This window comes from Melanotaenia boesemani, chromosome 20 (assembly GCF_017639745.1).
Source record: "Melanotaenia boesemani isolate fMelBoe1 chromosome 20, fMelBoe1.pri, whole genome shotgun sequence".
Classification (NCBI taxonomy): domain Eukaryota; kingdom Metazoa; phylum Chordata; class Actinopteri; order Atheriniformes; family Melanotaeniidae; genus Melanotaenia; species Melanotaenia boesemani.
The window spans coordinates 25518485-25546088 of record NC_055701.1 but is presented as its reverse complement, the minus strand read 5'-3'; the positions used below and the strand labels follow the sequence as shown (position 1 = coordinate 25546088).

The window sequence follows — 27604 nt, the reverse complement described above, 5'->3', positions numbered from 1 at the left end:
CTTACAGCGGCTCAACAGAATCATATAGGCAGAAGTTGTTTGAGGAATTATTTTAATGCGCAGTTATCGTCTGAACTTAAATAAAGGCCACATATCAACATTATTTATCTAGTTGGAACATTTATCTGCAAACCCACTCGGACTTGTTTGTTCCACCGGCTCTCCCACTGCTTAGCCCCCTGAACTGAGCGGGTATCCGTCTGATGCTCCAGCTGATCGCCCGGTTTGTTTGGACTGAAAACTACATCCACCCAGCTTGGTTTCCCGCTTGGTTGCCCGGGTGGTAAATGCTGCGGACCCACTAATTTTGCTTTTAAAATGAAGTAAGCCTACAGCATTCTGGGTAATGTAGTTACTTTTAAGAAAGGAAGCCGTGGCCATTCAGAGCAAAGCGCCCTGTTAAACTACCTTTACCACAATGCAACCCGCCTATAAACAACTGAAGGGAAAAGTGTTTTTATTATAGTCCCAAGAAGAGGAAGGCTCCAGTTAGAAAAATAGTATTTGCAGCAGCATGTCTGAATACCCAGCCTTCCAGTACGGCAAGTCCCGTTTCAATCAGGTACATCGTGTGTGCAACAGACACTCTCACGTGAACTTACAAAAACTGTATCGTCAAGTTAGTCTGAAAAGCAGGTCTTCCTCTGTTTGTTAGCAAGGTTTCTAAAAATTTCTTCGAGGGGGACAACAACAACAACAACAAAAACACGTTTACCAACACCTCGCGCCCTTATGTTAAATCTAGTTTAGTTTAGAGGGTTAAATGTGAGCAGAGTTGAACTCTGAACGCAGCACGAGAGGAAGTGCCAGCTGTCAAAACTTGAAATATCTTGGTCTTACTTAACCAGTAGTGCAAATGCTCCATTTTTTCCAATTTGAATTTGGTCTTCTTTAATTGTATGAAGATTCCAAACCCTACTTTAAGTAGGTAATAGTATTAAGGATTTCTTGAAATTGTTTTAGAGAAGCATTCATTCAACTGCACTATCATTTTGTTGCTGTTGAATTGCAATGTGATACTGACAGCTACACTTCTTTTATAAATTAATAACAGGACTGTAAATAAAGGAGACAGCGCTTTCTATAGGATATTAAAGTTTGAAATAACCTGAAGCCAAATTGTCTTCCGTTAGTACAGTTGAACAAGTATCACTAAGGAGCAGTATTAATACAAGGTGAAGCATCTATTTAGCAAGATGTACTGGAAGTTAACCAGTACGGGTTTTCCTTGACTGGAGTCCAGTGAACTCATCGTCATGTTCTAGAAAGCAGGTGGAGATGATCTGAGCTTTGTGACATGGTGCATTATCCTGCTGGAAGTAGCATCAGAAGATGCTCCACTGTGGTCATAAAGGGATGGACATGGTCAGCATCAATACTCAGGTAGGCTGTGCTGGTTAAACCAGGCCATGTTGGTACTAAGGGGCCCAAAGTGGGACAAGAATATATCCCCCACACCATCACACCACAACCACAAGCCTAAACTGTTGATCCAAAGCAGGATGGATCCATGCTTTCATGTTGTTTCCACCAAATTTTGACCCCATCATCTGAATGTGGAGCTGGCAGGAGGCACCGGTGTGTCTTCTGCTGCTGTAGCCCATCTGCTTCAAGGCTGGACCTGTTGTGTGTTCAGAGATGCTTTTCGGCATACCTTTGTTGGAATCAGTTGTTATAAGACTTCCTGTTGCCTTTTTATCGTCTCCAACCAGTCTGCCCATTCTCCTCTGACCTCTGACATGAAACAGACATTTTGGTCCAGACAACTGCTGCTCACTGGATATTTTCTCTTCTTCAGACCATTCTCTGTAAGTCCTAGAGATGATTGTGTGAAAATCCCAGTAAATACTCAGACCAACAACCATGCCACATTCAGAGTCACTTAAATCCCCTTTTCTTCCTCATTCTGATGCTCAGTCATCAAGTCACCAAGTCATCTTGACCATGTCTACATGACTAAATGCATTGAGTTGCTGCCATGTGATTGGCTGATTAGATACTTGTGTTAAGCAGCAATTGAACGAATGTACCTAATTGCAGCTATTGCAAAATTAAGCAAACAATGCTCTTTACAATCAATATTACAATTAGGATACAGTGTGACACAAGGCACCCCCCTCTTCGGTTCAGACGGGCTCGGGTGAATAATTGAATTTAACAGATTTTAGAATCTTTTCCCACATGCCGTGTTTTCAGCACCCATCCATATGTTCAGTAAGTGACAAGGAGCAGCAATGAGTCAGATACCAGATTTCCATCCAAATTAGCAATAAGAGTAATTAAACTCCAGTTAGGGAGGGATGTGTCTGTCGTGGCCGCATGGCGTGCTGCTGCATCTCCAAACCATTCCTTATGCTCGTCGATGAATAAATGATCGAAATGTATTTCTGGCGCAGTCATTACAAGAATTAATTGCGTTCGGTGTGAGTGGATTTGGGTCTCTAAAAGACACAGATAAGAAACAGTTTGCCAGAGGCATTAATGAGGAGGCTCCACCTGCTGTGTTAAAACAGCTGGCGGGCTCTAATACCGCTGTTTGCTGGGCGACAGCTGGAATCTCTGGCTCCTCTGCCTAAAGAAACCATCCAGAATCTGGTTTGACTGCATGTGTCTGAGCAAACAAACAGATCTACATCAGCTGTCAAGTAGATAAAAAGTTTAATTTTTTTATTTATCTCAACTCAGATGTTCTGTGGGTTGCTTATTGAACATAAAAACTTTAAAACACTAAAAGGTACTTGTCATGTCTTGTGTCTGGTTACCACTGGTAATAATGTAAGATTTTATAAGTTGTTTATTTTTGTCAGTTTTATCCTTTTTCTTTTTCTTTTAGGACACATTTTTTGGTCGGTTCAGGCACTTCCTGGATGTGATTGATCCCAGCACACTCTTCGTGACAAAGGTACAAAAACTTCTTAATTAGATAATTGTGAAAAAGTAAATACTACATCCCTCAGTTCTAAGGTTTTACATGTTAGGAAATTTTAGGATTTTTATTGGATCATTCTTTTACAGTAAACCCGTTTTAGATTTACTGCTCTTTGAGATCTTTGTCCAGCTCTTGTCCAGCTCTGGTCCTGATCATTGTCCATATCTTGCCCAAATTTAACAAAGTCGAGCAGATGGTCTCACATTTGATTGAATACTTTGGTATACAGAGGAGTTCATGGTTAACTCAGGGAATGCAAGGTGTCAATGAGGGTGTTTTAGTGGTGCCCTGGTCTCCCGGGTCTTGGCCCTCCCTCCGGTCTGCGTGTGATCTTTGCAGGGGTACAGTTTCTGATATTTTGCCCCCACATTTACTAACCTGCATGCTGATACAGCCGCTGTGCTGTCCTGTGGGTTTACTGAGCTGCAGTTATATTTATGATGCAGCATTAATATGTAAATTCAGCAATAGACTAATTTAAAATTAAAAAATGATATCTGTGTATCAAGAGGAGCCTTATATCCATAAAAAAAGTGCTCACACTGATGATTAATCAATTAATCAAGTGCATCTGATCAGCAGGACCTGGGTGGTAACAGTAAGATTTACTTAATTCTTCTCACAATGCTTCGTTATATTAATGTTATCTAATACCCGATGAGGACCCAGCCTCCAATAAAGCTCTTCTTTCTCTTTCTTTCTGTTTCACAACACCGTACAATAATGGATGATAGTGGCAAAGTGTATGACAGAAATAATCTTTGTTTATTTAGGCAGAAAAACCACAATCTCATATTTTTTATAGAATTTTTAAAATGTCAGAGCATGTTTTCCATCATTTAATGAGACTAATTTACTGGTCAATTAGTCTTTGTGTGACAAACGTCCGTTAAACGTCAGGCTGCTCTGCTCGCCGCTGCATTTTCACAAGGCTCGGGTGTGTTGTGGTGAGTTTGTTCATAAGGCCATCAGAGCTGTGGCGCTCTGGGTAACGAAGCTGTTAGTGAGCTCTTTGGTGACGGTAATAGCAGAGGTAACTCCTGGGACGTGATGAGCTTGCACACGAACACCTTGCTGGGTTGGGTGTAGCCTCAACTTGCCCCTAATGATGCGAGTGGAGGACAGGAAAGCTATCATCCACGCAGTCACATGACCGTAAAACTACATGCAAATATACATGCACACACACATGTGAATGACAAACTCACTGAAATAAAATAAATATGTGTTTGCTCAGCATCACACCGCAGACACCTGCTCATTACCTTTTTAGGAAACTCATTTCTCATGAAAATCATTGTGAAAAACAGTCATCACACACTGAGCTGTGTAGCTTACAAAGTGATGAGTTAAAAATGATATATTAAGGCTCACACAGTTTCCAAGCTTTCCATGTAACTCAGCTTCTGTCACATCAGAAACGGCTGCAGGAGTGTGTTGATCAGCTGGACCGTTACAAACAAGGAACTCTTCCTCCAGGAGTGACAGATGCTCAGGTAAAGACACACACTTCAATAAGAAAAACTGATTTAGGATCAGTTGAGTGAGTTTTTATGGTCATAATAAAATAAGATTATTAAGATTGTTTATTTTAAAACAGGACTTGTGTTAAACTAATGGCAGTTTGAAATCACACCATCCCACTTACACACAAAAGACACATCTAAACTTATTTCTGACACATCAGATGATCTATAGAAAATACTTTTTTTAAATCTTTTTTTCTTTGTTTTGTTTTTACAGCTTTGGCAAGCCCAGAAGATAAAGCAGGTATTTCCTTTTCCATTTGCTACTACACACATAATCTGGGAACTCAATCTTTATTATCTGATTGTTTTGACATTGTGTTTGTGAAAAGCAAACAAAACTGACACCAGTTACTGCAATTCAGCACAATTTACATACAACAAACAGACTTTAGAGTGAAGTAAAAATATTACACAAGCAGATAAAATGGATGACAGTCACTGAGCTGCAGGTGAAGATGTTCAAGGCAATCTGCACTGGTAAAAAGTGATTCACACAGAAAATAATTCACCCTATCACACTGCTGCAGCAACACTCACAGTGTAGTATCTTAGTGAGTGTGTATATGGTCATAGTATGGCTATATATAATCTTATAATTTGGAGTCTGTGATGTTCTGTACCTGTCATAGTTATTATGAGGATGCTTTTCCATTTGATTTCCAGTTCTCTGATGTAAGTAAGATGGTTAAAACTGCTGATATCAAACCTAAACTACCTGCTGTGGGCATCTACTCACTAAATATTGACTGTAAATGTAACATGGACACAAAGAGAATTGTTTCCTTATTTTGCAGTAGCTGCCTTTACAGTTTCAGTCAAAAGTTTGGACACAATTTCCTATTAACTGTAATGAGAATGTTTGTCCAAACTTCTGTTACCCTTACTGGCCAACTACTATTATTTCATTAACTACACCTGGTCTATTACTTGTTAACACAAATAGCTTATCAGCCTTTCACGTAAGCATCTTATGCATTTAGGCACAACTTAAAAACCTATCCATGAATGTTGCAAAAACACGACAATTTGTCCTAAAAGTAAAACTAATGAGTTGAAACTAAGTGGTTATTTTTAATTCTGAATTATCTGTGTGTCTTTATATATATATATATATATATATATATATAATATATATATTTAAAGGGGGTTTAGAATAATCTTACCCTTAGTTGCTCAGTTACAGAGAGCAATGTCTATTGCAGATAAAAAGTCAAGATTATCACATATTGGTATAAAGGCAGAGGTAATCTGTGACCTGCCCTCCAACCATGCTTTAATTGTGTTTTCTGTAATGTGATTTTTATGTGTAGATTTCAGATTTTTTACCTTTTAGAAACAAGAAATTTGAGAGACCTTAGACATATCCTCAGTGATGTGGATTTTTTATATGTTGTAGATTAGAACTAATATAGTAACAGTTTTCTCTGATATAAGTGGCATCCTACAACAGACAAATGTTTTAACAGGACAGTTTATGCCTCCAGATGTCTCTGATCCCAGTCCAAAACATCTGGGAAGTGTTAGAAATAAAAGTCTGATGCTTGGAGCACATTTTGTTGTAGTTACATGTTTCATTGGCTGCAGTAGTTACAATGTAATAGATTTATTACCAGTTCCAACAACTCTACCTCTATTACCTGAGTAATTTATGTGAGCCAAACCATCTCAGATCTTTCTGTACTCATTATCATCTAAGTCTAGTCATTGTGCTCTTATTACAGGCCATCATCCACCCCGACACAGGGGAGAAGATCCTCATGCCCTTCCGGATGTCAGGTAATGCAGCTTGGTGTGGAAGTCTCGGGGGATGTGGCGTCTGGGGGCTTGTTATGTGGTCCAACACTGGAGACGTTGTTCACCCTGGGAACTGTCATGGCTCGACGGGGCTCTTCAGGTTGTCTCAGGCCTGGAAAAGGTCACACTCAGCTGGGTGCTGATTAAAACCTCTCTCCCATGGTGACTGAGACTTTCTCTGGTGTTTCTGAAGAAGCACATTTTGGTTGCGTTTTAAAGCACCTTTTTCTGTGACGACAACTTTGAGGTGTCAGAGGGTGGGAAGCTCGACAGGCAAAGGGAGGAAGAGACAGCAGGAGTTAACCTGTTAGGACCAACATACTCTGAGGTCCAAGCTGTGTTAACAAAACATTTTTTTGTTTTGTTTTTATTGATTTCTTCTTATTATTATTATTACTTTTACTGTATCTGCTTTTGTAAATGTCTTGTTGTTTATGTTTTGCTATTAATAATTATTAAGTCTTTTGGTCAACTTCGGTTGTTTTTTAAATGTGCTATACAATTAAATTTTTTTGATTTGCAAACATAAATGGAGCAATATGGTTAAGACGAAATTTTTCAAATTTACTTTTTCTTACGAAAAACAAACTCAAAATGATTCAGATAAAAATCTGTCCGTTTACTCTCAGGCAGCTTTTATCCTTTGAAATGAAAAAAGGGAAAAATGGTAGCAAGCACTTGTTTTGCGTATTTTTGCTTTCTAAACCAAAATAATGAACCATTATTTGTTTTCCAATTTGTACTTGGAGTGAAAATAGAAAAGAAAGAAAATAAGATTTGATTTTGTTTTTATTTTTAAATCTAAAATATTTCCTTTCTCTGTTTCTCTGAGCATTTGAATAGATGGTTTAATGGTTGGCCAACAGTTTCCTCCATCCACGGCGCTCGCTGCTCGTTAACACCATTTCATTTTCTATTACGCTGTTTAACCTTTCTGTCTGATATATCATGTGCTCACAAGAACAGAGGAATGTAAACGTCTTAGAGAGCTCAAAGTCAAAGTTTTCAGAGTCACAAAGTTGGCTCGGTTTAAACCTGCCCATCACCATGGCAACTGATGCTGCCCTCATAGCCTGCTCTCAGCTGTTCTTTAAAAATCTTTTGTTCTCTTTGTGGCAATGCTACCAAGTGATGAAAAGAGGGTCAGATAAGAAAAGTACAATGCTATTGTAATAAAGAGAAAAGCTTCTGACATTTAAAGGTTATATAATGTAATCGAGTTAAATGGGGGGTGAACTTGTATTAAACAGCAACAAGTGCCTGTAAAGTAAATTGTTGACCAATCAAACTGTCAATCTGACTGTTCAGTATCTACAAATACAGGCTACAAATCACAGTCTTTTTTTTCATTTTCTTAATGCATATCTGACACGCAGTAAGGAAATAATACTGCTTTCTCTACATATTAATCATGATGATCTAATTAAGTCGACAGTTTTGAATGTGTAGCCCAAATCGTGTACACAGTGCAGAGATAATTTGCAGGTCATGTGACTAGTTTCAGATTAAAAAAAAATTAAATCAAGGTTCTCGTTATCCATTATTTCCAGTTCTTGAAAAAAACAGATAACGGTTCCTTATCTGATTTTTCATTTTGTTTTCGGGAGCAAAACAAGTGTTTTGTTTTTCTCAGTTTTTCCATTTTTTTGTGTGTCAAAGGAAAATCAAACTACCTGAAAGTATACAGACCAAAATCACCATAAAAGTTAGGAAGTTAGATATTTTAAATAAGTGGCTGCAGAACTTAAATAATTACCATTACACACAGTAGATGGTGAGACTCGTAACACAGAGTGTCTTTTAACAGGTTTCATCCCATTTGGCACACCAGTGGTAAGACTTGGATTTAAGTCATCCAAATCCACTTTCATACTAATTTAACAAGTATAAACTAAGACTGCCAAGTACTTATTTTTTGTTTTTATTTTTCACTAATTATATATTTCTTATTTCCTGCAGGTTGTTGGCCTCCTTCTCCCAAATCAAACATTGGTGTCAACTGTTTTCTGGCAGGTATTACTTCAGCTGTACAGCTCAGACTGGCTTTCTTCCAGTACCACTTTAGTTAAAAACATCCATTAATCAGATTAAACAGATGAACACAATATTAAGTATTTTTGTGAATGTCACAGTTTTCTCTTGCTATTTTCCCACTGCAGACTTGGCAGCAATAAATGCCAAGTTCAAATACAGCTAGATGACACTTTAAGTGCTAAAGGGTTACTTGTTGTTTCTGTTCTGTTCAGTTTAAACAAGAAGCTGATGGGAAAAGCATTAATTGTGTTCAGCATATTTTTATCACATATATTGTCTGAGTATTTTTGGTTTCTTTTCCTAAAGGTGGTCCTTTGCATTTCTTTTTTTTTTTTTTGCTAAGATCAAACTGAGACACTGTTTAAAAAAACTAAATGGCTTGTAATCATATAGCAGCATACATTCCTGACAATAATACATTTAGTTTCAAGCTCCTATTTGTTTTTGTTAGTTTTTTTAACCTTTTGTTGTTGTTCTAGTGGTTAAACCAGAGTCACAATGCCTGCGTTAACTACTGCAACCGCAACGCCTCCAAGGTAACTGCTCCTGAAAAAAAATTTACTTAAAAAAAAAAATTTATTCTTAATGTATTCATCTCTACTGTCTGCGTAGCCTGCTCCAGCTTCTAAATTCCTCCAGGGATATGTCGGCGCGGTGACCAGTGCAGTGTCCATTGCTGTGAGTTCCCCTCAGTCGTCTGCTGTTACTGTTCAGTTCATCATGACATGATGTCAGAAATACTAAAATATTTGTGTAGATTCCACATTCGGTCCTGTGAATTCATCTCTAATCCATCCGGCTCATTTTCCTCGTGGGTTTAAAATTTGGATTCTGATTAAATTACCTTAATTACAAAATAAAACAAATTGTTTTATTTTATTTCAAATTGTTTTATATCAATTTCATATAAAACTTTCATAATCAGTTTTATTTTTATTGATGAATGCATCATTCATTTATCCCTATTCAATGCTTCTTATTAATTTTTGGGTCATGGCAGTATTAACATATATTATCTGGTTTTGTACATAATGCAACCTCAGACATAACTTAGTCTTTATTTCCAAAAATTAAAAACAAACTATTGATATAGAATGAAAAAAAACAATGTACTTTAAAACTAAATACTTATATTAATATTGATTTGAAATACTAATGAAATCATCATAAAAACCACTTTAGAATTGAGCGTAATCTCTTTAATTGTGGATGTAAATGTACCTCTGTGGACATCATTACTATAAGGTGGCTTCACCATGACAACTGTGATGGCTTGTTGATGCATCACTCAAGTGAGCAGCAGTGGTCGAGACTGCATCTGTGTGCATACAGTACATCAGTGATGTAAAGAGCCGACACCTCATGATCTGTCATGTCAACGCTCTACATTTTGAATTCTTGCTTGTGTTGTTCTTACTCTCAAATTGCTCAAAGTTGCTTTGGATAAATGCTTCTGCTAAATGACTGTTGAGTAATGAAAATGCACCTCGGCTGAGTTGTGGCTTCCCTAGTTACTTTGCAAGCCTAACATAAAGTGTCAGTAATCTGATTTTAATGTGTTATTTCAGATAGTTTTTACTTTCCAGATGCAACACCGAATATTTCATGATTTTGACAAGAACCAGAATTCAACATACCATCATCAGCTTTTCTCTCATTGTCTCATCAAAGACTCAAACGTCAAAAGATTAGAAAGCACATTCATGCACCTGCACGTCTCGACCCTGAGCATGGACTAGGAGCTCAAAGCGACCAATTACTAGTCCCGCTGGGCGTTATCCGGCTGATGGCCTCAGGCCCAACAATGATGGCTGGCGCAGGAAAAATGGCAGGGAGTCTGAAGGGAGGAACGACAGGCCAGGAGGGGGCAGGAGCTTTTCCAATTAAACATCCATTCTGGTGACGACCCCCCGCTGGGCTGAGGAGAGCGAGAGGCTGAAGTGTTGTGTTAGTGTGTTATCTGAGCGCATGCACCCTTTTCACTACAACCTTTAGTATGTTAAGAGACTTTAACCAAACAGTGTCATGAATTTTTGTCAGTTTTCCCCCAATTATCACATTAAGTTTCCAAATATGTAATGTGTAAAAACTTGACTTTTTAAAACAGACAGTCTAATAGTGTCATGTGTTTATCTTCAGGTTGGGTTAAATGTTTTAATCCAGAGAGCAAGCCACTTCAGTCCAACCACCAGGCTTTTGGTGCAGAGGTTCATCCCCTTCCCTGCAGTGGGTAGGTCTTGATACATTCAACAACCCCAGTTTTATGATAAAGATGTATTTATTTATTTATTTATTTATTTTAATTTAATTGACATTTTGTGGACAATCACCATCACATTAATTTTTAGGCTGCACACAATTTATTTTTTCTCCATTCTTCAATCAGGACAGTGTATTCTGCATGTTCTGCAGTTCTGCCATAAGCTCATTCTTCTTCTGTAAAAACCCTTCTGTGATCACAATAATGATCTGCGTGAAAGCCAAGATCCAGCGATTTTGTTTCATCCAACTCCACCGAGTCCGTTTTCTCCTCTACAGGGTTAGAAACATAGAAGAGCTTACTTTCTGAGACGTGTGGAGCCACAAAGCTGATTTTCAAGCCACTCTCATGCAAACACAATGACACCCAGGGGTATAAACCTATGTCCCAGAATGCCCCAGGTTGCTGGCTCATAATGAAATTGTTTGCCCGCCTCCCTCTCCTTACCATAGCGGCTCTTCTAATTAAATCAACAGGTTTCTGCAGCGCAGCCTTTGCCTGGTAATTGGCTGCTCATTGGAACTCTGCTGCAGCAAACAAATAGGATAATTACCCCTAAAGTAGCGTCTATGTCAAGGCCTCATTTACCTGATTTCAGTCAGTGCATTGTTGTTGCTGTTGTTGTTTTTGTAGGCCCATATAAAAGGTAATTAAAATGACTAACTGAAGCAAGGGAAAGCAAAGTGCTGTTTGAATTTTCACCCGCTTGATTTTGTTTGCTTACTTAAGGCTAGATTTATTTGTAATAACCCAATCAAGTGGCAGCCTGTCATTCAATTAAATTATTAGGACCTTAACTGGAGGGAAATCCATGTGAGCAGAAATTTGTGGTTAATTAGTTTTCTTTAGAAAATATTTGTCATTATTTGTGATATTAAGGACTTAATTATGTGAAAAATTTATGGTTGCATTTCCATGAGTGTTCCCCTAATTATCAGATATAATTAGAGAGTGCATAAATGTAATTATTTTAAATAATTACAAATTACAAACATATGCAAGCATTAAGCTGTGCAGATTTAGCAAATTATCTAAATTTTCTCGTTACTTTGATGCCTTTATTAATGTAATTACAAATATATTTCTGAGAATTTGATCTTTCTGCTGTATTTTTTTGTCATCCCTTGCCAAAATTATCTGTCCTTTTGTTAATTGCTTTGGATTATATATATTAAAAAATCCCTTGTAGGTAAAAACAGATGTTTGTTCAGTCAATTAAATTCCCCTCACAAAGCAACCTGCCATCCCTGCAGGCCGCAGGAAAGATAACTATGAACGCTGTTGTCTTAAATTAAAAAGGCTTGGGGCACCACCACTAAACTCTCTAAAATGAGTTTTTCTTATTCCTATTAGAGTCAAGAAGAAAGGTCTGTCTACATTAACATACATTTGTGTTCATTTTGGCTTTCGTGAATAAATCGGAGGGGAACGACACTTCTACTTGTCAACCTGCCAACAACCTCCGTTTTATCGCCTAATGCTGATTTCATGTTGTTTCAAAGTCGCTCTCACACCTTGTGCTCAGTTTTGTGAATTATAACACAAATGACAGCAGTGATGCTCTTCATTTAGCCTGTGAATAAAGCAAGGAGTTTATTACCTTTCAGAGCGGTGCATTATCAGTCATTGGAATCAAACGTGTGATTTTTTTTACATGATCCTGCTTCGAGCTTCACTAAGAGGAATCATTTTCAAAAGATGTTCTGACGGCTTGTTGTCTTTGTTGCCTTCCAGTATATACTGATCAAGCAAGACTGAAACGCTCAAATATACTAACATTTCTGTTTCTCCGTATTTGTGCACAGGCTCACAATCACAGCAAGTAATACTGGCAAATCTTTTATGCTCCTTTTAACTGTGAGATGCCTCAGGGATCAATTCTCGACCTCAACCTATTTTTTCCCTTATATTCTTTTTTTTTTTTTTTTTTGCACATGATTAAAAACTTTGAGTCTTTCATTATCTTAAAAAAACACAGCTTTATCTGTGAAGCCTGGAGACTTCTCAAATGTAACTTCAATTAGCAACTGAATGTCTGTTTTCTTTACCTTCTCCATATCCATATGAAGGTTAAAACATTGGCAAATTCTTATTTATGAAGCTGTTCTTGGTCTGCTTACCTACTACCTCTCAAACGTTCTCCGTCTGAAGAGTTCAGGGCTTTATACTTTTTGTTCACAGGATTTTTTTATTATCATTTTCAGTCCAGTGGGTGCAAACTGAGATGAGTGAAAAGGTAAAATTACAATAATAGATATAGGTCTTGTTGGAGTGTTCATTAGTCCCAGCAGGACCTTTTGACTTAGTCTTTTGATATTGTCCATGCTTTCCAGTTTCCTTCAGAAATCATGCCCTATGAGGTGCTTTCAGCACCAAATATGGATTCAGGTTAGAATTTCTCTCATCACCCAAACATAAAACAGATAGTGATGGGATCAGAGCCTGACGCCAAAATATTCACATGAGCTGTCTGACTGAAAGTAATTATTTCTGAAGGTACCACTTTTTTTGTTTTTTGTAAGAATTATTTAGAATATATATATATATATACAAAATGGTAATAGCAAACCAGCTGGACATTGTGTTGATGGACAAACAGCAAAGGAAAGCCGTTGTGGTTGACATTGCAATACCAAGCGATTGCAACATCAGGAAAAAGGAACATGAGAAACTGGAAGGCCTGAAAGAAGAACTTGAGAAGACCTGGGATAAATATACCCGCTGGCCACTTAAATTCAGCGCCCTTATCTTTAGATGCTGTTTTAGCTGGAGAGAGGTACATGGATTCTGCCACAGACACAGTTTGTTTGAATGCGTCTTTCCATTCATCAGATCATCATGCAATGTCTGAAAGAAAAAAGTAAAGGGTGAACACGTAATCAGTGAAAGATGATGTAATTATTAACAGCGAAATATGTTTAATAATTACCTTTATCTGATCCTTGGAAAACACTGCCAGAACCCCTCCTCTCTCAACTGTATCCACAATCCTGCAGACAATGATATATATATATGTATAAATATATATATATATATTAGTGCTGGGCAACGATTAAAATTTTTAATCGCGATTAATCGCATGACATGCTGCGATTAATTGCGCAAAATGTCTCTTTCCTTTAAAAAAAGACCTACAGCTATAAAAAGAAAATGCAGTAAGTTTTGGTTTACAAACACTACATCAGGGGTCTCCAACCTGCGACTCTGGAGCTGCAAGTGTCTCTCTGGACCTTCCACAATGTCTCTAAATACGTGGCTAAAATATTTTTTTAAATCTATCTTTCTTGTCATTAGGTTGGAAACCAGGGACTTTTTTTTTTCTTTTACAGCATTTTCCACAAATATCTACATCCCTTAGAAGAAAGTCTCTCTATCCTCTTTTTATAAAGGTTTTATGTTTTTCTTTATTTTAAAACCTTAAAAATTGAAATTAAAAATGTGGTTCTTCAAAAATGACAAATATCCTATGGTGGCTCTTTATTAAAAATATATATTAAGCTGACTTTTTGAAAAGTCTCATAACATCTGCGTCTCTAAAGGAGTTTTATTTAGCTGGCTGAGGGAAAAAATGGCTCTTTGGATTGGAAAGGCTGCAGACCCCTGAACTAAACACATAAACAGATTTAGCAGCAGTTTTCTCTTTAAACAGCAACAGTTAAAATATTTCTTCATATATATTTATAAAACCGAATATTTATGAGAAAGAAGGATGAAGCTGTGAAGCTGCTTCCTTCTAAACACAGAAGGAACAATATGTGATGAATATCAGCATCAGGTGAACAGACAGAAAGCAGGATTAGAATCTCACAGCTTCTAGATGGTGAGGAGAGAGAAATATTCACAATATGCACAATAACTTCCATCCATGCACAAAGTCCGAAAAATATGTAAACACAAATTATGTCTCCCCGTGTCCACCCCACGGCATGAACACGAACAAACGGCTCCTCTACTGAAAGCTCACATCTCACAGATTCCACAGCTGGAAGTTTCATGTCGCTATGACCAAGATTTACCGAACCAGAGGCAGAAGAAGACCCGATTTATGCTTCACGTTTGTAAAAGTCAGAAAACATGTCTTACCTTTGCTGTCTTGCATGAATTAAAACCGTATTTATTAAAAAAATAATATTACATAAAAAGTTTCCCGTCCAAAAATCACGATGTTCTGTCCATCTGCATGTATTTTGACAAAGAGAAACGTCGGTTCTTCTTCTTTCTTAAGTTCCAGACAGAAAATGTGTCTTCATTTTAATAAACCCACTCTCTCCTGATTATATCAGACACACCGCTGCAGCAGGGAAGAGAGACATCAAAGCCAGCCAGAAAAAAAAAAATTAACGCGCGATTAAAAAAATTAACGGCGTTAATTAAGTGTTGCGTTAACGCGCGATTAACGCGTTAACGTGCCCAACACTAATATATATATATATATAAAGAATTTCAAGCAGCATGTGCAAAAATGAAGCATTACATGACTGTAGTGACTTTATAAACTACATGGCCAATCATTTTTTTAAATGTAATTTTATAGTACTAACAGATAATACTGGTTTTCATGTTTTTAAAAATTGACTCATGCTCATATCTGATTTACAGTACCTCCAAATTATTTTATGTTTAATGACTGTCTTGAAAAGACATGGTTTTAGACAACTGAAGATACTTTTTTTGTAAAGATGACAAGGATTTAGGATTAGTAATGCTCCCAAGCTGGCATTTTACTATGTTTAAATCAACATTCATTCAGATTTTCTTAAAGAAGTGCAGTACGCCAGCAAAATGTTCGTCTTTTGCTGCTTTTTGCTTCTGTTATTCTTATGTGACACCAAAGAGATTAACAAGAAAATGGTGTTGTGCTTTGGCCTGTCACTGGAATCTGCGCATCCACAGATGAATGACTCTTTCTTTTTTTTATAGCTTGTGGCATTTTCCTGCACAATCTTTGTGCAGCCAGCCCTTGCACGTTTGGCACTGCAGTCACTCCAGAGACTCCACATCTGGGTACAGCAGTCTAACCACATAAAAAGAAGAAACAATTTATGATTTTGAAATTAAACACACATACACAATACAATTGTTATGCTTGCACAGCAAGCTCAATGTAAACAATGACAAATCTGTCAAAAGCAATAACTGAATAAAAACTGAGAAGAGTCAGTTTGAGAGCTCTTCATTTTAATGGCAACACGGGCAACTGTCCTTTCTGTTGCAATAACGTTAAAGTAGGCGTTTTTTTTTTTACATTCGGTCAGATATATTGTTGTGTCATCCTCACGGATTACAGTCTTGTCATAGAAAGGACAATGGAAGTGACCGCCAACTCGGCAGGACAAATTGCAGCTGCAGATGACGTTTTCTGTAAACGGAAAGTAATTTGTCTTAAACATGTTTATATTACTGGCATCTTGCACAAAAAGGACTTTAAAACATGAGTAGTACTTAATTTAAACTATTTAAAGTGGAATGTTTAACTGGTTTTCATGAATATAGTTTAGATTTGGTTGAGTTAGTCTTGACTGTGGAGTCCTGGAGTAAGGTAAGTAGGACTAAATGAGGACACCTGGTTTGTTTTTAATCTGGTGTGATTAGAATAGCATACCAAGCTTAGAACTCAAAGCAATAACAACAGTTAAAATATGACAGCCTTACACAAGCAATAACAAATATACCAATTCAACATAACGGATACATATAAAATGTAAAAGAACAGAAACAGATATTTCTTATCAACATATCGTGGAAATGTACTGCAGTGGCAGTGTGGTTCCTTAAGCGCCTCTCGATCACCCCATCACAGGACACCCAAACCCAGACAACAGCTTTCGCTCCAGAGGGGTCATCTGGACAAGAGAAGGTCAACAGAAGGCTTATTAGTAAAAAGCTTGTAATACAAGCCGACAGGTTGAGAATCCTTTACCAATATAGAAAGCAAATAGAGGAGGAATTAAAACTCTGTGTATCCACAAAATTATTAAAACTGCCATTAGCAGTGACTGTTATGCTATTTGTTTACACCGATTAAGGTCAGGTACTGGAAGTGACTGGGCACAAATATATTTTACACCACAACCCACCAAAAGAGCACATTCGCTTTAGCAAAGCTAATGTTAGCCTGTTAGGAGGGGGGGGCTGTTCCCAGCCGAGAAATGTAATCCTTCCAGCGTGTCCTGGGTCTTCCCTGGAGCATCCTACCAGTGGGACGTGCCTAGAACACCTCACCAGGGAGGCGTCCAGGAGGCATCCTGACCAGATGCCCGAGCCACCTCATCTGGCTCCTCTCAATGTGGAGGAGCAGCGGCTCTACTCTGAGCCCCTCCCGGATCACAGAGCTTCTCACCCTGTCTCTAAGGGAGAGCCCGGCCACCCTGCGGAGAAAACTAGATCGATAAAATCGCCTTTTGTCACCACGACAGACCATTCGACCGGTCTGTCTCAGGATATTAAAAGTCATTTTAAGTCACTGTTTTTTCTTTTTTCTTTTGCTTCAAGAAAAAATTATGTGAATTTCAATAATTTGTCAAACAATTCTTTTATTTATTTAATTTTTTTTTAGATTGTCAACTCAAAATTTCTCATAATTACAGGAAACTTGACAATGTTCTGTTATAGTTGTAAAAAATACTGTGTATCTTGTGAAACCTTCCGCATATTCCTCTCCTGGTAAGACTTTATCATAGATCCCTTAAACAAAGAATTGACTGACCGCCTGCCCCTGTTGCTCCCTGATTTTGTACTCAGGCCATATGCTATAAATATTGAAATATAAATATTCTTTGCTCTTCACAGCAAGTGCAAATGTCTGCAACGTGGTGCTCATGAGACACTCTGAGCTGTCAGAGGGAATTAATGTGCTTGATGAAAATGGGAAAGTGGTGGGAACATCGAAAGTGGCTGCCAGGCATGTATGTCTCATTTCTGATCTACATTGGTCATGATGTGTTTTTTATTACTGATGTATTAAGACCGTAATCTTTCTAAATACAATATAGTTATGACGAGATATATTTTTTCCATGACAGGCATTGTTGGAGACAGCCCTGACCAGAGTGGTCCTGCCCATGCCCATCCTGGTGCTTCCTCCGTTGATCATGGCTGGACTGGAAAAGTAAGAAACTTTTCATACAATTGAAAAAAACACCTTTTTTGTATTTGACAGCATTTATCTGGGTGTCTGAAGAGGCTACCACCTGAAAAACTATACGATAATGTATCAGTCTGCCTACTTTGCTTTTAACAGCAAATTCTCATCAGCAGTAACAGTTCACTTAACTAAGATTAAAATGCTCTTGCACAGGGGTGTGCAGCCTGTGGCTCCGGAGCCTCAAGTGGCTCTCTGGACCTCCCACAATGGCTCTTAATACATGGCTAAAAGAGCTAAAGAACTAACTAATGTTTTTAAATAAAGATATAATAACAAATGCATTTTTTTTTAGCAATTTTTTTAACAAAGTTTTCTTTTCATGAAATAATTGCATTGAATTTCCACAACATAATGACACGAAAGTACCAATTTATATGTGTTTGTGTGTGTGTGTATATATATATATATATATATATATATATATATATATATATATATATATATATATATATATATGCGTCTAAATGAGTTTTATTTAGCTGGGCTAAGGGAAAAATGGCTCTTTGGATTGTAAAGGTTGCAGACTCCTGCTCTAGCAGCATTTTCTCTGTAGTTTTTTGTTTCTCAGAAACAGGTTTTGCTTCAAAAAACCAAATAAATTAAAAAGATGTAGCAGCCCAAACTTGACATGGAGGTCTGCCATTATTGTTATGCTTTTCACGAGTTAAGCAGGGTCTGGGTGCAACATGATGTGAAATACGTCATCATTGCCAAAATATTTCACTTCCAGTTTACGCTGATGGGACTCGCCTTGCGTTGTGAGAAAATTTCAGTCTGGAAGCCGTTGTCAAATCTTTGCAGTTTTATCCACCTAAAACTCTGTTACCGTGTAAACGAGAGGCCAGAACACTGTCTCAGAGTTGCGGTGTAAAAAGAGCCTGACCTCAGGCCTAAGCATACCCCATATAAAGAAAATAAGCCAGCCATGTAGGTAACTTTTTTGAAGAATAACAGAAACCTTACAAATTGCACTATATTGATCTTGATTAAAGATACACATCCTAATTAAGATAAACCAAATAAGGTCGTTTTTATGTCTTTCCAAACATTGTGATGAAAATCCTACACATGCTCGAATTAAGGAGGAATGAGAGAATAAAATCCACTAAAACCCTTGGAAACTATTTAAATGTGAAAGAAGTCTGAATACAAGGTTTTGAGGGAAGTGTCATGGTTTCAAATTTAAACAAAATTATTTTAGAAACAGAAAATTAGCTTAGTAAGTCCACAACACCTAATAGGGCTGGCATTGACATCTCAGGTTGTGAAATGATTATTAAGACGTCATCAGCATATAACCTTAATTTATGATTGCAGTCATTGTGGGGTCGTCCTAATGGCTTCAGCTAAGAGTTTTATGGATGTGGCAAATTGGAGGAGTGACAGACATCAAACCTGTCCTGTTTGTCCTCCTCTATACATGCAAAGATTCTCAGGTCTAAGCCCAATAGCTACTAGCTGCTTGAAATGTGTCACATAAAGCTTTAATCTACTTAGTAAAATGATTGCTTGCAGTAATTTTATTTAAGGAATAAATGAAGCCTATTATGGCTTAAGGAAAAAGCACAAAATCATCTACATCTCTTTCTGGAAAACCTGATCCTTTTGTTTGCTTTAATGTGTTGGTTTGTCATTTTTATGTCACTTCTCTGAAAGTTACATGAATATTGTTGCAGATTTTGCAACTGTAAAGAGAAGATGGCAGTAGGAATATTAGATTATGGTTTATATACAAATTGTGTATTTATATATAAAAAAAAAGCATCACCCAAGCATCCTATACATTTTTGTTTACAGAAAAAAAGGGAAAAAAACAAGACAAAACAAAAAGACATTACACTTATGTTTTATTATGGAAACAGTTGTCTTCCCTTTGCTTCTACTTTGTGATTTATGTGGGTAACTTTCTCTCTTTTGACCAAGGAAACATTTGTGGCTGCATTGATGTTTTGCCTTTTTCCGTTTCAAATACCAAATCCGCTGCAGCTTCTCTGGGATCTGCGTCCATTAATATGTATTTAACTGGATAAGAAAAGTTTGAACAGTAAAAACAATTAAGTTTGCTAATTATGGACTGAATCATTGTGCAAATATCATAAACTAGCTCTAAGTTTGTATTTAAATAAAGTAGCTGCGATTAAACAATGATAAAGACATGAATTTTGATGATGTCTAGTATTTTAGTTAAAATATGGACCCTTGCAATCTTTGGATGACCTCATGAACGGCGCTGCTATTGTTTACTTATCCACCGTCAGATGAACCCTCTCCACCACTGAGATACAGTGGCATATGATTAGATTGTAATGATTCCTTAATGATGCAACGTGTTTATATGGACGTCCTGTGATCGATGGGCTGACTCAGCCGAGGAATGTGGCCTTCTCTGTAACTCCCTGACAGCACTTGTCCCGACCGCTCCGAGTAGGCGGGCTCAGAACGCGACCGGCTGCCAGGTGTGTTTAGGATTCCTGGCAGTTGAAGGACTGAACAGGGAGATACAGACAGAGGGTTTGTGTATGTTTGGGAGAGAGTAAGTTAGCAAGGAGCTGGCTGTGTTTGCATGTGAGTGGTGCTCAGCTATTCTTTATGTCAGCTTGCCTTCACTGGCTCTCAATGGAGCGAGAACAAGAGGACAGAGATGGGTTCCTGGGCGGCCCCTCAGTGATGGATTACACTGCTGAGAACACAATTAGAGCAATGACAGCAAGTTCTGTCTTAATGCAGACCTATCGGTGTGTTACACTACTGTTGTCCATTTTGGCCCACATACCCAGACAACATGGCTTGGGACATTGTGGCCAAAAAGTAGGTCCAACCCTGTTTTATTCTAAGATAACAATGTACTGAGACCATAATGCTACTCATGTAATAACATGGCCCTAAAGTAAATAAGAGGAAAAGTTTTTCCGTGGTAACCGTGGTAACACAATGGACGTGGCCATTTTTATTAAAGATTAAAATGGACCCTGTTGGTAACAGTTTGTCAAAAGTTTGCCAAATGACTTGTTAGGTAATCAATTAGTCAATCGATTATACTATCAAGTAATTGGATAAATATTTCTGCTTTATTAAGGAGCTACAGGACTATTCAAGAGGAAAAAAAGACAGCTCTCTTAACATGAACCACTCATTGGTTTCATTTTTAAACATTACTTTTTGTCAACATGAAATTCTAATCCTAAGTTTCTCATTGTTTTACCAGCAGTCAGTCAGAACTACTGGTTAAAATAGTGGTTAAGACGACATCTTAACCAGCAACTGTTTTTACAAATGCGACATTGATAAAAACATGTGTTTTAATTGCATTTGAACTTTTAATGTAAAATGGGAATATTAGTTCACATTAACAGTTTACAGGCTGAAGCTGATGAGATGAGGAAAAGTGTTTGTGCTAGCAGAGCAGTTCTGGTGACATTCAACTGGGATTTATGCACCTTTGGTCCAATGCAACAAACATGTAATATGTATATATGAAAAAAGGTCCCAGTCAGAAATGAAAAAGTCAGTTTACCACCCAGCCCAACCCTCAGCTAACTTGTTCTGTACTAGCGTTTACCATAACTAACAAGCATACGCACTGACATGAAAATGCCAGCATGAAACATTAGCTTGTGTTTGATATCGTATTATTGTGCTAAGATAATTTGGTTTTACAACAGGCAGTCAATTTATTTATTTTTGGGGTTTCAAGTGGTCTCAATCTTTAGAGATTTTGCTCCTTTTTTCTGATTTAGCTCCTTTTTTATTTATTTTTTTCTCCATTGTGCCATCAAATGAAGCCCTTTTTAAACGTTACATGGGACGTAAGCAAACTGAGTGGCATAAATAATTGTTTTTGTTAAACACAACACAGCATAAACATATTTTTGACTAAATGAAGCATCAAAGAAAGTGCACCAACATTTTTTTTGTAATTCATTAATTTAATTGGAGTTACTTGAGACCCTTTCAGTCCTTCAGATAAACCTCAACCAGAAAATTGCCATTGACCAGGTTACTGATAGCATGTAAATGGAGTCGTATTTCACGCAATTCTCATCCATTTTTAAAGTTTTTTTTCACCTGATTCAAGGGTTTTTAAAGACTTATTACCTTGCCACTTGCATCTCATAATAAATCACAAGTTTTAATGCACTTCTCAAAGATTTTCATTACTGTGTGTGTGTGTGTGTGTGTGTGTGTGTGTGTGTGTGTGTGTGTGTGTGTGTGTGTGTGTGTGTGTGGAGCCTAATTAAACCATGGCAGCCATAGGTGTTAATGAGCTCCCTCATTAGGCAGCAGCTCTCCTGGTTCTGGGGGGAGGGGGTTCATTGGTGAAGGAGAGATGGAGCAGCTTTTTTTCAAGCTCCTGCTGAGTTCGCTGTCCCACACACTGAATAGGAGATTATTCTGAGAAGACCAATGAGAAAAGAAGAAAAATTATATGTCTGGATTTATGAAATGTCTTTAACTTTTATTTAGACTGTTGCTGCTGTCAATAAATAGTTCTATACATCTGTAAAAATATAAATTTGGTTTTCTTGAAATCGGATTGTGTCAAGTAGTTAATTATGTTCAGTTTTCTTTGTATAGTGTCAGTTTACAGCAAAGTTATCTCAGGGCACTTTTAAAGATACAGTCCAATTACAATCCAATGAAATCAAATTGATTATACAATTCACATTAGACCAATTCACAATGTTATGAATGTTAATGTAAATTTATTTAAAAAACGACTTAGCTAAGGAAACCAGTGGGTTGCATCAGATCTTCTCTTTGATTCAAACCCCATCCTGAGCATGTATAGAACAGCGAATGTCAATGAAGAGGAAAAGCTTACTTTTAACAGGTAGAAAAACCTTCATCAGAACCACACTCTGGAAGAGAAGCAACCTGTCTTGATCAGAGGTACCAACTAATTAAGGGTAGTTGGTGTCTTACAGACACTATCAGAACTATCTCAGTTCAGAGTTAATGGTGCAGTACTACTGTGGTGTGAAAGCATGGAAGATGCTCATTGGTCAGGGAGACTCATCGCCTGTGGTTGCGAACAACTCTACACCATGACACTTCCTTGTTTCACGAATCTGTTTTAAATTCAAGCAGTCCAACATCCATTCACTGCCAGCCAAGTATACTGAGCTTTCACTCCAGTTTTACTTGGACTGCATGGCCCCTAAACAAAGGGTCTGAGTCCCCACAATGTTAAACCACCACCTTCAGGACACCTTGTGTATGGATACATATGTGGTCATACAACTGAAAGTCCATCTATTCCAAGGGGAATCCCTGTCCCCTAGCATTACCAGGCTGCTGTTTGCAGACGTCTTTTCTGCGTTTAAAGACACAATCATGTAACTTTCCAACCTTAAAACTCTGAGTTCCGGACTTGTTTGGTGGCACAGGGACATCTATTATGTGCATTTCTGGAGCCATCATGCAAAGAAATGTAAGAAGACATCAGAGGAAGAGAGGAAAAGAAAGAGAGAAAGAGACAGAGCAAGAGATAAGACAAGAGTCAAGATAAGACTGACTTTTACTGACTGGAGAGAGCTCACAGTGCAGGTAGGATGCTAGATAGATGCTGGGTTAGCCATCGATAGGGGACAAATCACTGAGCAAGATGCAAAAGTTCTGTACGGCATCTTTAACACCATGCCACTGCACATCCTTGTTGAGAAGTTACCAGCCAGCTTTCACCTGGACCACCAGCTCATTCTATGGATGACAGACTTTTCTCACAAAGGATGGATCCATCAAGTTTACAAAGGCATTCTCATCACTTTCTACCACTCTTTTATTGAATGTGTGCTCACTGTTTCATTCATCTGTTGGTTTGACTTCATCAGCATGTAAAATCAGACGTGTTTAATTAATAAAACCTGGACATCCTGTTAGAGTTCTTTCTGCCCTGAGTGAACAACAAATTATCAGAACTGCCCACAATTTCCTCTGAAACCTCTCACACATTTTGTATTTAAGCTTTGTGTGACTTTTCAACAGCGATCGAGTATTTATTAAATTCTAACCCTTCATTGCCCCAGCAACCCATCTCCTTGCCCTTACCACATAGATTTTTACTTTTTTTGACTGAACTACACACAAGATTTTGAGCTATTTATTTATTTATGTGAGTTTTACGGAGTTTTTTCCCATGTTTTTTATGTTTGTTTTAATGTCTGTGTGCAAGGTGATGCTCTCCCTGTGCCTTTTGATCGCCCCCTTGGGGATAAATAAAGTGAGGCAAAGTGAGAGATCCTGTAGGTTTGCCTTTAATTGTCTCCAACTCATCTTAACTCACCTGGATTTGATTTTATAGCATCCTGAATAAAATAACTGAGCTGTCTTTCCTGCCTTCTCACTGTTGTAAAAACAAGGTTTGCTGTTTACATTGTCAGTATATGGAAAATAAATCTTCCAAGCAGTGCTATCACAATAACAGCTGCTCATATATTTGTAGTTGTTTACTGCAAAATAAAAGAGAATGCGGTTTTCTTCCCACAGGCTTCCTCTCCTGCAGAGACATCGAAGGCTTGTCCTGCCTGCCCACAGCCTGGTATGTCTCGCTGCCTTTGGCTTGGCTCTGCCACTCGCCATCAGCCTCTTTCCACAGATGTCTCAGGTACTTCTTCACATATTTAATAAACTTGATAAATAAGTGTAATTTTTTTTCTGCCTTAGTTTGGTGGGATGTACTTTAATAGTGTGCTGAAGTTGGAGTTTGTGTCCTGTATTTTTATATGACTATCCTAGAGTTGTTAAAGTTTGAGTATTTTTCTGCTTTCCTGTACTTTTTGCCCGAGCTCATGCTTTGCAGATGTAAAGATTTGCATGATTATAAATAAACAGCTGTTGATACCATAATTTTCAATAAGCTGACAGATATTGTAGAGCAATGGCGTTCATGAGCTGGCAGCAGTTGCACCTGCTTAACAGACATCTTAGAAAAATCAGAGGAGAGAATAATTTATGGTATTGGAAAAGGTCTTAAGCTACACCTATTTTTTTATATACTGGCAGGAAAACAGGAAGCAGATACAGTGATTTTGAAAAAAATCTGGTCAAAGTTTATACAAAGATGAGATGCTTAAACCCTCTTTTTAAAGCTTTCTCATGACTTGAGTTTTTCCTTGACTGAATTGATGTTGTGCCTCTGAGACAACTGACAAAAACCTTGCCCAAGCTTTTTACTGGCTTCTCTGTGTCCGTTGGGATGGCTGTGCCTGCAATGAAAAGACACAGCAGGAGTTTGGGAAAGTACAAGGTATAAGCTCCTGATCACCTTCATTCTGGGCAGCTGTGTCAGATTGGAGCACAGTTTGCCACTGTAGGCAAGAGTTGAGTCCCAGCAAGTCTTCAGTGAACTTAAAAAATCTGGTGATAAAGGCAGCTTACTTACTGATGCCACTCTGCTTGGCAGAGAACCCTGATCCTCTTCCGTAGGATGCACAACAGCTTGGCCAGGCCGATGCGTTCCTATTCTCCTACCACGTTATACTTGGACTTCGGGGCTTTCATTTCTTTCCTGATGTTGTTGATCTTCAGAGCTCTGATTGTTTGAGTAAGATGTTTCAAAGGTTTTCTACTCCTTGCCAAACTGTTCAGCCTCCATAATGGCAATGATCATTGTCATGGCCTGGAGTTTCTGGCCAACCTCTTTCGTTGCCATTACCTTTAGAACTGGTCAACATCATCATCAAACTGCTTCCACAGTAACGTCATGCTAGCTGCAGACCATTTAATCTGCTCCGGTCCAACTTAATTCTCAGGGGAATAGTCAACAACATTTGGAGGTTGTGGGCACTGTGGGGGGACTCCGGGCCTGGCCCTTCCTGCGCCTCGCCTGTGCATTGTGTTTCTTCTGCTACCACTGAACACTTCATCTTCGCTCTGTGGATCTGTAAGCCATGTATGTTCTTTGAGACTTTACCACATGTACTCATAGTCGTTTGGCCATTGCCTGGGTCTGTTGCCATCAGGTCCACGTGACTAGGGTGCTACAATTTGGTTGTTATACCCTAATTTTATATGGCATAATTGGAGACATTCACAAAATGGCTATTTTGGAGGCGTCCATTTTTTCCGAGTTTGGAACGGCAATCGCCTGGTCATGACATAACCTACTCTTGGACGATTGAAATTACGAGATGACTAGAACGCACTATTATTCACTGCCATTGATGCGATCCAGGCCAGCAGAATGAGGTTTAACTTTAGCCATATTGTCTGTGTATGTCTCATTCTGCTCATTAAATGGCTATGCCAAGATTTTGTTTGTCTCTTCAGTTCTCCCCATCTTCGTTTCCTCTGTGCCAAGTGACTTGCTAACACAAGCCAACCAGCTCTGGCTTTAAAATGTTTAGGATTTAATTACCACTGGAAATAGCTCAGACAACCATATGGCAGAAAACTTCAGACATATGTACCGCCAACAGTACTGTGAAAAAACTGCCTCTCACTCCACGGAGGGGTCTGTTTTTCTCTCACAAGTCCTTTTGCAAGGAAAGCAGATGAAAAAAAGGAAAAAAAAAGATCTCCCCAATAAGAAACATGAATGCCCTCCTCCCCTGGACACCCCGCCTACTCAGTTTGTCCCACTTCCCCATTTCACACCTAGCAAGATGCCTGATTAGGATTCTGCCTCCAGCTCAAACAGCCATCTGTCTCTGGTTCAAATATTAGGAGATGCAAACCTCAAATTAGACTTTAATCTGCCAAATTGGCTCTTTTTGCACATTAGCACCAAATGAAGAACATTTAAAGCCTTTAAGAATGATTTGGTTACATAGAAAAGGGTTTTAAATCTCACGTTATTTTCATGCATGTATTCAGTATGCAAACTTTCATCTGATAGTTTGTGCCAAATATTTCCATTTGAGCCGCTGACCTTCCTGTTCTGCTTTGATTCCCACAGATCAGTGTGAATCAGTTAGAGCCAGAGATCGCTATGGCAACAGATTGTAAGATTGTGACATACAATAAAGGACTCTGAGAGATCTCTGCTGACTTTCATGTGAGGAAGAACCTGCTGCTCATCATGGGTCAAGCCGTCACTGTGGAGGAGGCAACATACGTTTACAGAGAACAACAGCTGATAATGAGGATACATGTTAATGTGAAGATAATGGTCATTAAATAAGCAGTAACATTGAAAGGGAAATACACATGGCAACCTCAGTGTACCAACAATGTAACAACATGGACACTTACCAAGGAGACGAAGCCAAATAACCAGCACATTCAAGCTTGATGGAGGAACAGGCGTGCTCACTTCGTCCACTGTGACGTCTTATCAGTGAAGAGGGAAGGATCGTCTGTTTTGCATTACATTTTCTTCTCACCTTACTTTTACCACAATAATCTGGAGATCACAATGATTTTATTTTCCTTTTTTGTAAGTCTTAAACATAGATTGTTAATAAAAGATGGATGTGGTTTTACTGTCTATAATAAAGCCAATGTGGAGATGCCCAAACTTATTATATTATATTATATTATATTGTATTATATTATATTATATTATATTATATTATATTATATTATATTATATTATATTATAAGCTGTTTTCAGACCAAAAGATTCTAGTTAACTGGTAATGTACCTTAACTGTTTTTTTGTATTTTGTTCTTTTGCCGATAAGAACAAAAGCAACCATCCAGCAGATGGTAGATTAATTAAAATTATGCTAAAATTCCTTTTGAATTAAGTAGACTTGATAAGCTCTGGGCTTTAGAGTTGGTATTTTTCGGAAGCCCAACTTCACGATCCTCCATATATTTTCAGTACGAGACAGATCTTGACTACAAACATAATATTTTAAACTTTGATTAAGTAGTTTTTGACTTAATACAATAAAAAAGTGGCAGATTTTTATATTTACGTTAGAAAAACTTTTTTAGTAATTTTACAAAACTACAAGAAAAGTCTAAAA

The 27604-nt window shown here is 37.9% G+C and overlaps 1 protein-coding gene across 1 annotated transcript; it reads left to right on the top strand.

The window, feature by feature from the left end:
* Nucleotides 1-440: 440 nt before the first annotated feature.
* sfxn5a (sideroflexin 5a) lies at nt 441-27604 on the top strand. Its single transcript, XM_041972544.1, has 14 exons — nt 441-562; nt 2834-2902; nt 4348-4425; nt 4673-4699; nt 6180-6234; nt 8060-8085; nt 8212-8265; nt 8766-8822; nt 8899-8964; nt 10426-10516; nt 17336-17451; nt 17569-17654; nt 24177-24294; nt 26587-27604. The coding sequence occupies exons 1-14, from the start codon at nt 515-517 to the stop codon at nt 26662-26664; spliced, it is 969 nt and encodes a 322-aa protein (XP_041828478.1). The 5' UTR covers nt 441-514; the 3' UTR covers nt 26665-27604.

What these genes read in the sequence shown, in the direction of transcription:
- sfxn5a (XM_041972544.1), top strand. Translation starts at nt 515, where the DNA reads ATGTCTGAATACCCAGCCTTCCAGTACGGCAAGTCCCGTTTCAATCAG. An exon ending in CATGCCCTTCCGGATGTCAG is followed by an intron (nt 6,235 to 8,059) that starts GTAATGCAGCTT and finishes GTCTTTTAACAG; the next exon opens with GTTTCATCCCATTTGGCACA. An exon ending in ATCATGGCTGGACTGGAAAA is followed by an intron (nt 17,655 to 24,176) that starts GTAAGAAACTTT and finishes TTCTTCCCACAG; the next exon opens with GCTTCCTCTCCTGCAGAGAC.